The sequence below is a fragment of the Rhinichthys klamathensis genome, unplaced genomic scaffold (genome assembly GCF_029890125.1).
Source record: "Rhinichthys klamathensis goyatoka isolate OS25496 unplaced genomic scaffold, OSU_Roscu_1.1 h1tg000059l_1, whole genome shotgun sequence".
NCBI lineage: Eukaryota > Metazoa > Chordata > Actinopteri > Cypriniformes > Leuciscidae > Rhinichthys > Rhinichthys klamathensis.
Window position 1 is genome coordinate 83,133 of NW_026606604.1, and position 12,947 is coordinate 96,079.

General features: G+C 39.7%; 1 protein-coding gene across 1 annotated transcript in view; it reads right to left on the bottom strand.

Annotated features, from left to right (window-relative positions):
* The window catches only part of cntnap2a (contactin associated protein 2a), a gene marked incomplete at its 3' end in the record, with an annotated part of 380,680 nt that overhangs the window by 43,566 nt on the left and 324,167 nt on the right, over positions 1–12,947 (bottom strand). The window contains exons 14-15 of the mRNA XM_056248806.1: positions 11,668–11,824; positions 3,108–3,235 (exon numbers count right to left, since the gene is read on the bottom strand). Of these exons, the coding sequence (XP_056104781.1) occupies positions 3,108–3,235; positions 11,668–11,824 (285 nt within the window). The remainder of the gene's footprint in view (positions 1–3,107; positions 3,236–11,667; positions 11,825–12,947) is intronic.

Sequence of the window (12,947 nt, forward strand, 5' to 3'; positions counted from 1 at the left end):
CGAGCACATGCAGGTGGCTAAGAGCAACATTTATATGCAGCATTACCATAGAGAAGCTGGCGTGCTGCATTAATGCACTGCTGGTCTGCTCTCTTCCTACCCCAGCCCTGAATAAATGAAGAAATGAATAAATAATAGCAGTCTCAGCCCTGTGTGGTGGGCACTAGCCATGATTTGTAGGACCCCCTGACGAGCACTGATTATGTTTCGAGACCAGAGATGCAGTATTTTATAAGTAGCTCCATGCAGTTTGCAGCTGCTGATTGGCACAGATAATTGTGCAATTGAAATAAGGAGACATGGGAAAAATGGTTATGTAGCAGAGCATTTCCTCTGATTTTTTGCAATACCCTTATTATTCTCCAGGTTTTATTTGGACATAAATGCTTTGATCAAGGGCTCAAAAGTGATCTCAATAACTCAAAACATTGTAAAGGTGCAGGGCATGAGAAACAGATGTGAGCTGTGACTTTATATTAAAATGAATAAATAAACCAATATGTTTTGAACTGGAAAAGTTATTTTCACATTTGTATGAATTAACATTCATACATGCATACATACATATATGTGCTGTCAATCGATAAAACCCCCCAACATTTTCTGTAACTAATCGCGATTAATGGCACCTAACATTATTTTTTTAAATATATTTATATTGTAATACATGTTTTTTCACCGAATCTCCAAACTAATGAAGAAACAACAACAACAATATATTTTGAATATTTGTTTAATGACATTTTTTACTAAGTTACTTACTAACTTCACTAAGGGAACTTAAAACAATTTTCACATAAACCCTTTATAAAATATGTCACGTTTAGCTGTGCCTTTAATATAGTGTGTTGTATATAGTGTCTATAATATAGTGATATTTCTGTCTCTGTCGATATCAGCTCTCTCTGTTTGACTGAGAGCCTGTCAGTTCATTTCCCCCTCTAACTTTATTTATTTACTTCCTAAAGAGAAACCTGCAAAGGTGAGTGTGCTTCTCTTTGGGAGTGATAACATTTGTGCATTACCATTGGGCAGTCATGGCCTAATGGTTGGAAAGACAGACTGGTAACCCAAAGGTTGCAGGTTCGATTCTTAATACTGGCAAGGAAATGACTGAGTGAGGGAGGCACCTAACTGCTCTGGGTGTGTGTGTCCAGGGTTTGTAGTGTGTGTGTGTGTTCACTACTCACTACTCCTAATGTGTGTGCACTAACTTGGATGGGTTAAATCCAGAGGACAAAATTCTAATTCTGTCACTTTCTTCTTTTCTTGAAATGTCCATAATGTTCCCAGGGCGTAGGTCCAGTAGTTGGAAGAACCTGATGAAAAGTTAATATTACATACCCTATAGAGCAAGAGCACCGAATGGGTGTTGCACCGACTAGTCGACTTTAATGCTCTGCCATGACGCTTTAAACCTGACGTCGACTAGTCAATGATCATGGCCTATAGAGGGCGCAACAGGATAAGAAATCTTGAAGTCCACTTTAAAGCTCCGTGTCCAAACAATTCAAATGACAAATAAATGCATACTGAGAGCACTCCACAAAATGTTTGATTGTACTATCTAGACGCTCAAAATTGATCTGCATTTTAATCAGCTTATTGTACACGTAAGTTCTAAACTATTGGGTGCTGCATTGTAACGCACACACATACAGAAGCTTGCGCATCACGCAGAAATCGCACGCACAGAGAATCATTCAGTAGCACAGAAATGTATTGTCAACACTGTTGTGTGATTTATCAATAAAATATATTAGAAACTGAGAAGTTCTAGCGTATATTTATTAGTAACTAAAACCCACAGATTCAATATTATTAGAGAGATGCTGCCAGGTAGAATCAAGTCACACGCAATCGCTCTCTCACTAATGCATTCATATAAGTGTTTACTGTGGTACTTTATCTGTATCTGATTTAGAACGAGCAGAAATCTGTGAGAAATATAACGACCCAAAGACAAAAGAGCTGATAAAAATGAGCTGTTATGTGTATAGCCTTGTGGGCAGCACTGTGTCTATAGCTCTGCACATGGCAACCCACATTCGAGTCTCAGCTCGAGGTTCAGGCCTATTTGTACATTAATGACGTCATCAGAGACTAGTTGACTCGACTTTCGTCACATAAATGTCTACTTTAAAAAATCTAAAGTCCCTAGAACTGAATAACCGTCACAGCTGTGCGGAAACAATAAGAAGACAAAAGGGTAAAAAACAGCAGTGGACGTACTTGTCTAACAGGTGAGTGTAATCGAATGCACCTGATCTAAGTAATACGCCAAATGCAATTAACAGGAATAATGAGGCATACAAATGCATCATTTCACATGGTGATGATGGTGGGGGATGGCTCTGTGTTTTACCCTTGGGTTCTCTGTTTCGCTCCGGTGAAACTATTTTATAATTTTATAATATCATTAATAATTGCACCTGACTCACAAATAAATAAATAAATGTTAAAAAAAAAATGAAACTGGTTTTAAAGCACTGTCTCAGTGTAGCCTACTTTACAATTGCTCAGAGACAAAAATGATGAATTTTTATGAAGATATGGCAAGCTGGCTGTTGACACCAATTTAAAAAAATGAGTGGCAGGGGGTCTCTGTGGGGTGTAATGTTGAATGAAAAGCTTTGATTGAAGATCACAGCTTCAGGACTGTTACACTGGAGACATCTATGGCCATGTGTCCTTTTTCAGAATGTTTCAGACAATGGGCTGACCTTGAAAAGTGCTAAACGTCTATTTAAAGAAGATACCATTAAAACAAATCCTTTGGCAATACAGATTATTACAACATATGTCAAGTGCGGAAGATTTTTTAATTGCAAGGACACCATGTGAAGGCATCAAAGTTTCATAGACATAATTTCATACACAGCAACTACCGGCACACACGTGACTTTGAATCCCACTTTCACATTACAAAGAAAAAGTGCTTGCACAGAATAGTATGCAAACAACATTTAACTGTTTACATAATTTAATCAAGTATTTGAACTACATAATTAGTCATATATGTTCAGCTATTCATGTATTAATCCACATGAGCTGTGTTCTTGTGAGACGAAGCTGGATATTATTTAAGGAGAAAGAAATAGACTTACGGTCTCCATGGCAACGGAGAGGTCCCACAGTCAGCTTGGCCTCCGAGCCGGGTCGATTTGTGTCCCCAACAGCCACTTGGCTGACCGGTAAGTGGTCTTTATACACCAGAAGCCCGGAATCATCCCTCCTACCAAACAATGTAATTCTTAATAAAATGTGAGAAAAACCATTTCTTCTTATCTGCTCACAATAGACTACACTGACATATCACAGTACTAAACCTTATTAATGAACTCATTAAAGCTTTAATAAGCGAAATGCCTGTTTTCTCTCTCAAAAGCAGCCTTCTGACACTGATGACTAGCTGTTTAATTATAGCAATACAATTTGTTTAATCAGTGAAAACACTCACTTCACATATTTTGCAAATTTAATAAACATTAGTAAACACATTCACACATAAACCTCACAGGTAGATGAGGCAGGGCACTATGTGTGTGCATTATTTTTTAATGCCACCATCCATCAACAGTGCAAAACTGCAACAGTCATCTAAAAAACAATTATGTATTGCAAACCTGTAGAGAGAAAAAAATTAAACAATGTGGTTAGAAATCCAATGTCCTAATTTGCATCTATTACGCATGGTGGTTCAGTTTGCTTGGGGTTTATGACAAGTGGCGAGAGCATCGCAATAACCCGCTGTCCATCTGTGCATGGGCCATTAACACACATTGCTGTGTGTTCAGCTAAACCAGCAACAGAAGAGGCAAACTCCATCAGTCTAATTGTATAAACATTCACGAAATGTATCAAAAAATATATCCATCAGGAAAACACAAATATTAGTATGGCTCCACTCACTGACTGAGGCCGTTTACCTTATGAATATAGTATTAAAAGATGATAATAAAAGCATAAACAAACACAATGCACATTAGACAAACAAACACAAACACACAGTTACCCAGGGGCACGTAAAGTCTGTTTGGTTATTAATCCATCCAATACACTTCCTGTGGAGCGCCAATGGTTGCCAATGTCTCTGACAGTCTCTAGCTGTTCCAAGACCTAGTAAACTGCCTATCACAGAAAATGTGTTTTTTGCATTTAAAAATGCGAGATGCAGAGCAGTGGAATAATGTGTCTACAGACACATTTTGTAAAAAGTTTATTTTAATTTGAGCACCACATTTTTTGGACCATGGTGTCATGCATGAGATGCTGTAAAGGACGCAAAATGCGAGACGCAGGTGCAGCAGTCATTAAACACGTCCAAAACACTGGAATTGGAAATGCAGCGCAGTAAAATGCATAAACATGAGTTTCACTTTATTTTGATGGTCCATTTAACACATTCTGTTGACTATAAGTAACTTTGCACCTACATGTCTACTAACTCATATTAGAGTGTTAGTAGAGTATTGGTAGTGTTAAGGATAGAATAAGTTGAAATGTACATGTAAAATTACTTCTAGTGAGTAGAATGTCTGTTGAAGGACCATCACAATAAAGAGTTAACCGATTTTAAGCAGACAGTCTACCAATACTCTAATAAGAGTTAGTTGACATGTAGTTGCCAAGTTACTTATAGTCAACAGAATGTTTAAAAGGGACCATCAAAATGAAGTGTTATCAAAAAACATTGTGTAAATGGCCTCTAAAGCCAGTAGCACCTCAATGCAGTACATGAGATCCACGGGGAGGAGTCGGATCAAGATCCAAGGGGAGGAGATGGGTAGGATTAGGGGTGGGTTTAGGGATTAGGGGTGGGTTTAGGGATCAGGGGGCGGAGATGGGTAGGTTTAGGTATATGTAAGGTGGGAGGAGTTAGATCTGGATCCAAGGGGTGGAGATGGGTAGGATTAGGGGTGGGTTTAGGGATTAGGGGTGGGTTTAGGGATTAGGGGTAGGTTTAGGGATCAGGGGGCGGAGATGGGTAGGTTTAGGTATATGTAAGGTGGGAGGAGTCGGATCAAGATCCAAGGGGTGGAGATGGGTAGGATTAGGGGTGGGTTTAGGGATCAGGGGGCGGAGATGGGTAGGTTTAGGTATATGTAAGGTGGGAGGAGTTGGATCTGGATCCGACCACTCCCCGTGGATTTCATGTTCTGCAGTGAGGACCATCTCCCTAAAGCTGCAACCTAACTGTCACGGACGATTGAGCGATTATACAGAATACAAAAAGCTTTTATGACATATTTTGCAACGGAACTTACCGAACATCCAAAGCGATGTTTCATGCTGGGCTAAATGCGCTAATTTTATGTGCGTACATACACTCACCGGCCACTTTATTAGGTACCCCATGCTAGTAACGGGTTGGACCCCCTTTTGCCTTCAGAACTGCCTCAATTCTTCGTGGCATAGATTCAACAAGGTGCTGGAAGCATTCCTCAGGGAGTTTGGTCCATATTGACATGATGGCATCACACAGTTGCCGCAGATTTGTCGGCTGCACATCCATGATGCGAATCTCCCGTTCCACCACATCCCAAAGATGCTCTATTGGGTTGAGATCTGGTGACTGTGGAGGCCATTTTAGTACAGTAAACTCATTGTCATGTTCAAGAAACCAATTTGAAATGATTAGAGCTTTGTGACATGGTGGAAGTAGCCATCAGAGGATGGGTACATGGTGGCCATAAAGGGATGGACATGGTCAGAAACAATGCTCAGGTAGGCCGTGGCATTTAAACGATGCCCAATTGGCACTAAGGGGCCTAAAGTGTGCCAGGAAAACATCCCCCACACCATTACACCACCACCACCAGCCTGCACAGTGGTAACAAGGCATGATGGTTCCATGTTCTCATTCTGTTTACGCCAAATTCTGACTCTAACATCTGAATGTCTCAACAGAAATCGAGACTCATCAGACCAGGCAACATTTTTCCAGTCTTCAACTGTTCAATTTTGGTGAGCTCTTGCAAATTGTAGCCTCTTTTTCCTATTTGTAGTGGAGATGAGTGGTACCCGGTGGAGTCTTCTGCTGTTGTAGCCCATCCGCCTCAAGGTTGTGCGTGTTGTGGCTTCACAAATGCTTTGCTGCATACCTCGGTTGTAACGAGTGGTTATTTCAGTCACTGTTGCTCTTCTATCAGCTCGAACCAGTCTGGCCATTCTCCTCTGACCTCTGGCATCAACAAGGCATTTCCGCCCACAGGACTGCCGCTCACTGGATGTTTTTTCTTTTTCGGACCATTCTCTGTAAACCCTAGAGATGGTTGTGCGTGAAAATCCCAGTAGATTAGCAGTTTCTGAAATACTCAGACCAGCCCTTCTGGCACCAACAATCATGCCACGTTCAAAGTCACTCAAATCACCTTTCTTCCCCATACTGATGCTCAGTTTGAACTGCAGGAGATTGTCTTGACCATGTCTACATGCCTAAATGCACTGAGTTGCCGCCATGTGATTGGCTGCTTAGAAATTAAGTGTTAACGAGCAGTTGGACAGGTGTACCTAATAAAGTGGCCGGTGAGTGTATAATTGGTATCTAAGAACTCGCAAAGAGCTTATACAATGTGTAAAGGAGTAAAAACCAGTGTAAGGAATTCCTCCATTGCACACAAACGAAGATCTGCTGCAAGGAGACAGCGTTTTCAATGCCTGTATCAAACTGTAATTGGGAACGTAGCTATGATAGGAAAAAACAGATATGCTTGAGATTTTTTGGCCTTTTTTGGTCATTTTTAGGGTCGCATCTCATGACATCACGTCCGGTTTTTGGTTCATTTAGATGTCTTTGGTCCATGTTGCATTCATATTTCATGTGAACCGCAACAATTAATTAGGTTCGGATGGCAGTGTTCACAGTTCAAATGAACCACACTTACAGAGCAATCACACCAGAGTTGACAAACCTGCCAAGTGTTAACAAGTCAAGTCAAGTCAAGTCAAGTCATCTTCATTTATATAGCGCTTTTAACAATGGAGATTAACACACCCTTAGGACATTATGTTAACATGTTGCTAAACTAATGGTGCAGTACTCTAATATGCATCAATGTCTAGGTTAGACCACAAACAAATATTGGTGAAAACAAAACATTTTTTATTACACTGAACTATTTTAGTCATGAATGATTCAGTATAGTTATGAGCACTAAGGGGCTATGGATTATCTGGTTAGCATGATCTAGTTAACCCATGGTGGTAACTACTGTACACACAGAGTGGGCAAAAACATGTGTTCTGATTATATAAAATTTTACATATATAATGCTAATATTTCATTATAGTTTAGTAGGGGTTGCACAGACTAGTCGACTTTAATGCTCTGCCATGATGCTTTAAGCTTGACGTCGACTAGTCAATGATCATGGCCTATAGAGGGCGCAACAGGATAAAAAATCTTGAAGTCCACTTTAAAGCTCCGTGTCCAAACAGTTCAAATGACAAATAAATGCATACTCTGAGAGCACTCCACAATATATGTTTGATTATACCATAGATGCTCAAAATTGATTGGGTGAATGCACATTTTAAACAGCTTATTGTACACGTCAGTTACTCGTCGTTCTAAACGAATGCGCTGCTGCATTGAACCGCACACACATACAGAAGCTTGCGCATCATGAGCAGATTGCGCGCAAGCGTGCCACACAAGCCCTCAAAAGTGAAGCCAAAACGTCTCGATCGCCCCCCGGTGACCGGTCCTAGTATAGGTCATAAGCCCCGCCTCCCCATGTTATTCAACGGGACGTGAGACCAACTAAATAATTAAATTACACTTCACATATCTTTTTTCTAAAGATAGTTTCTGTAATTTACTGTAGTATCACGTTGATGGAATTTCAAGTGTTTGTTTTTAAAATAAGTTCGTTTTTAGTTAGTTATTTGATGCTATAAAAACGGTGCTGTGACATCATGATTGACAGCTGTGATTGACAGCTTCTCTGTGCGAAGTAGTCACTGAAGTACTAACGGACTTTTTTCATAATGTTGACTATGTGGTTAGTAGTTGTATTTACCTTATTTTAACGAGGTACTGCAATCAGCAGACATCATTGGAGAGGAACAGAGCAGACAAGGCCACTTAAGAAAAGTGCAGGGGCGTGTGCTTACGATTGATTCAGCGAGAGTGGGGGCAGGGCCTTGATTTCGCGGCTTTACTTCCTGCTCACGACTGCGCATGACTGGTCCCGAAAACGCTACTGCGCAGACTCAAGTTCCAATATGTCAGCGCCACATTGGGACACTGGCGGCTTCAGTTCTCTCCAATGGAAAAGAGCGAAGGGGTGTCGTCCATCTTTTTTTACAGTCTATGATTGCGCGCATACAGAAACATTCAGAAGCGCAGAAATTAGTGCTGTCAAACGATTAAAATATTTAATCGCGATTAATCGCATTAATGTCATAGTTAACTCGCGATTAATCGCACATTTTTATCTATTCTAAATGTCTCTTGATTTATTTTTGTCCCATTATTTTTTTCTCATTTAAATGCATATCAACATGGAAAAGTGGATTGGCTTGCTTCGTGCAAAGGTTTTTTTTATTGAAAACAACATATACTGTGTTCAATTTCACACTAACATTCTCACTTGGAGCAAATAATCTCTCACACAATGTAACACTGTCCATCAATAAAAGTGTGAAAGAAATACTGACGAGGTCCTGATATTGACGAGGGGGCGGAGAATTCGCATCAGCTGTGTGTGTGTGCTCAGTGGCGGATTTAGCAAATTGGGGGCCCAAAGCGAAGGTACGTATATGGGCCCCCCCCCATCCCATCTTTATGAGAAGGACATTTTTTTTTTACCGAAATGGTAGGAAAAGCTAATCTACGGGGAAGTAAAGGTTGGAAAGGAGAAAAAAACCTTCCCCAACAGAGAATAAGGTTTCAGATAACACCTGTCTTTGCCAAAATTTTAAGATCAAATCAAACCCCCACAAACAGCCATATACTTCGCAAATATTGCCAAGATGAATAATTGACTTTGTATGAGTGAGTGAGGTTGCAATTGGCATTGCACATGAGATTAACATTTCAAACATTCTACAAACAAACATTTTTATAGGTTTGTATTAGTTTATATATTTTATAATGTAATAATTTCACAGTTAATCTACAAATGAATGTAGAGAAAACATAACGACAGTATATTTTAAATACTTGTTTAATGGCATCTTTTTATGAATGAAGGTCGGTGTCACTGATACAGCTATTGATGACTGGATAAAAATGATTTTTTCCCCCTAATTTTAAACATTAATTATAGCCAGCCATCCAACATTACAGTGTAATTGAAAGCCAAAAAATGTACATTTTCTAGCGTTAACTAGCGTCACTTCACAGCTGCTGCTGTAGCGGCATGTGTCCCCAACAGTAGGCGTAAAAAGGTTTGTCATTTTTGAGCCGCTTCGTTTCATTTTCACGTTTAGAGTTTAGACTCGTCTTGGTTCGTTGTGTACTTCCCAGTCCCCCTGTCATGTTTATCTTTCGCGGTTTCGCGCCGCGCACCGTTACGGACTAGTCCATTTTATTGTGAAAGTAGGGGGTGTTATGTGTAGGGACAGATAACCATGAACTGGACATTTTAACTACTACTTCAACATTTCAACGTATTTCTTAAGAATTTTAATAACATTTACTATGCTTTTGAAGCGTTCATGATGATAAGGGGCTTTTTCTTTTCTTTTCTATTTTTTTTTTTTGAGGTTGGTTGGGGGCCCCCCTACTACGACTGCTGGTAGGGGGCCCCAAGCAGCCGCCTACCTATGCCTCTATGTTAAGACCGCCTCTGTGTGTGCTTAGCCATCAAGTGGTGTTTCAGACTGGACGTGCTGCGATGATAGCTCAGTTCACAACGACAAAACACGCAGATCACTTTGGTCTTATCAATGGAACCATTTGGCAACTTTTTAAAAGTAAACTTTCCATTCAGTATCTTATTGGCATCCATTTCGGCGTCTCGCGCTCGTCATCCACTAAAAACGTAACGTTAACCTACTATTTGGCCGGCTCGCAAGCCCAAACAAGTGTGTGCCGCAGCGTGCCTGTTGTTTTGTTTCCGGTCTAGCTAGATCCGCTTGCGCTTTGGTCGACGAAGCAACAAAACGTCCTCACGCGGCGCAAGCCATCGAAATGAATGGGTTTCATGAATGGGACGCGCATACCGCGTCCTGTTGCAAAAGCATGTGAAAAAAACTACAAAGGTTTGCTAGGCCAAAAAGGCCGTTAATCGCCCGATACATTTTTTTACGCCGTTAATAACGCGTTTAACTGACAGCACTAGCAGAAATGTATTGTCAAATCTGTTCTGTGGTTTATCAATAAAATAGTTTAGAAACTGAATAGTTCTAGCATATATTTTTTAGTAGCTAAAACACAGATGCACTATTATAAAAAAAAACGCTGCCAGGTAAAATTAATTCACACGCAATCGCTTTCTCTCTAATGCATTCATATAAATGGAATCTTTACTGTGACTGACTTTAAAAAAAAAAAAAACTGAATTTGTTTAACCACTATAAATGTTTCACCAGTGGCCAATTTTGTTTGGCAGCGCTCTTAAAACTTTTCATTAATTTCTTTAGCTTTTTTAAAAATATATTTTCAGTTTTCATTTTAAGTTTTAATAATTGTATGCGCTTTTGGAATTTTAATGACTTATTTAACATTTCCATATAGCTTTAATCTATTTTTTTTTATTTCAGTTTTTGTTTTAGTAATTTTAGTACTTCAGCTTAAACTTATTTGAGTTATTTGCCAAGGCAACAATTCAAATTTTCATTTAAGGTTTTATAAGGTTAAGTTTTCATCTAATATTTTTTATTTTTATTTTAGCTTTGCACAAATAACTGAAAAACTTTTGTTTTTAATAGTTTAAGTGATAGTTAACAATAACAACACTCTCTTTAAGTCCCAAACTTTAGTCTCTCGTGGTGAGTCAGTCAATCAGTTTTGTCATGATGTAATTTTGCTGCAGATCCACAGTGTTCAGTTACACTAAGTGATTGGCTCAGAAAACAACTGTGCCCACTGCCCACATCTAAGCGCTATGGAAATGGTAATACTAACTGCCTTTCCCTCTTATTCACTTTGCACATCTAAGAGTTTATTGTGTTAAGGTGGGTTGTTTCTCTCTCTGTTCTTTAACAGCTGACTGACATTAACAGCTAACATAAAAAGACCCATTAGAAAAGATGTAAATGAATGTGTCTCAAAGCAATACATACCCACATGCATTAAAGACAATTCTATGAGGGCGCCTGACGAATGACCTTGTTCCCCTCCTCTGTAATATCGCCCACAGCTCTCTTTTGTAATAAAGCCACCAAACACACCAGCCAGCTTTTGTTGATGGAAATATCAGGGTTCGGCCCTACTCAAACTTCTTTATCAACGCAATCTGTTTGCCATTTGCACAAGCGCTGAGGTCGAGACTCGAGAACACCGTGTCCTCCAGCAGACGCCACTATTTAATGAATACAGAGAGACAATAAGACAGATGGGAACATGACTTGCTTGCCTCTCATAAGTTTGATAGGTGAGCTAAGAAGGTCAGTAACTCGCAAATAGCAGCTTAAACTAAAGCTCATAATTAGCTGCCGGATTTGGCGATCGCTATGGAAACAGCATATTGCAACTCAAATAATGTGGCGACTTACCACTGTTTCTGGTCGGCATCACAGTTGCAGTAGTATCTGGAGTCGGTGCAGTTGCGCTCAATGCCACATGCACATTTCTGAATGCCAGGAGCAGAGCCGCCCCAGTAAAAGTGCTTCTCGTTACCGCGGCCGACCCACCACGTGTAAGGCGTTCCATCTGCAAACACAAAGGAAATGGAAAGTTTAACAAATCAACTATGAAATATTATGTTGATGAGAAGACCATTACAGGACTTCTAAAGGCAGGCCAGTGACAAACCATCTTGGTTCCATCCAGCCATCAATTCATCTATCTATCCTTCCAACCATAAGATCCATCCATTCATCCATCCATCCATCAACACACCCATAAGATCCATCCATCCATCCATCCATCAACACACCCATAAGATCCATCCATCCATCCATCCATCCATCCATCCTTCCATCAGATCCATCCATCCACCCATAAGATCCATCCATCCATCAACACACCCATAAGATCCATCCATCCATCCACCCACCCATAAGATCCATCCATCCATCCACCCATACGATCCATCCATCCATCCACCCATAAGATCCATCCATCCATCAACACACCCATAAGATCCATCCATCCATCCACCCACCCACCCATAAGATCCATCCATCCATCCATCCACCCATAAGATCCATCCATCCATCCACCCATAAGATCCATCCATCCATCCATCCACCCACCCATAAGATCCATCCATCCATCCACCCACCCATAAGATCCATCCATCCATAGTGCACCATTTAAATTAATCATTTATTAATTTCAACAAATCAACTATGAAATATTAGGTGAATTATTATGTTAATGAGAAGACATTAAAATCACATGATTTCTATGGGAGGCCAGACACAAACCATCTTGGTTCCATCCATCCAGTTACACATTTGACAGCCCTTTTATTTTTATTTTTTTACTAATCGATATGTCAGATAAACTGTGCCATAAAATTATTTTAGTCTTCTTAAAGGAACTTAAAAAATGAAATAAAATAGCCAGTTACTGTACAATATATAACAAATGTAAATGAACTCCAAGAAATCTTTGTTGTCCATGGATGATTCTTAAACAATACTGTTAATAAATAAATAATAATAGAAGCAATACTTTGAACGTTTTTAGATCCAGCACAACCAGCACAGAATAAATTCAGTTTAACTACAAATGATTTTCAAAGTTCAGGAAAAAGGATGTAAAGGTCAAGTAAGCCTTTTGAGTCAAGGACATTCTTGTTTAAATAAATCTATTTTGTTCTTAAAAA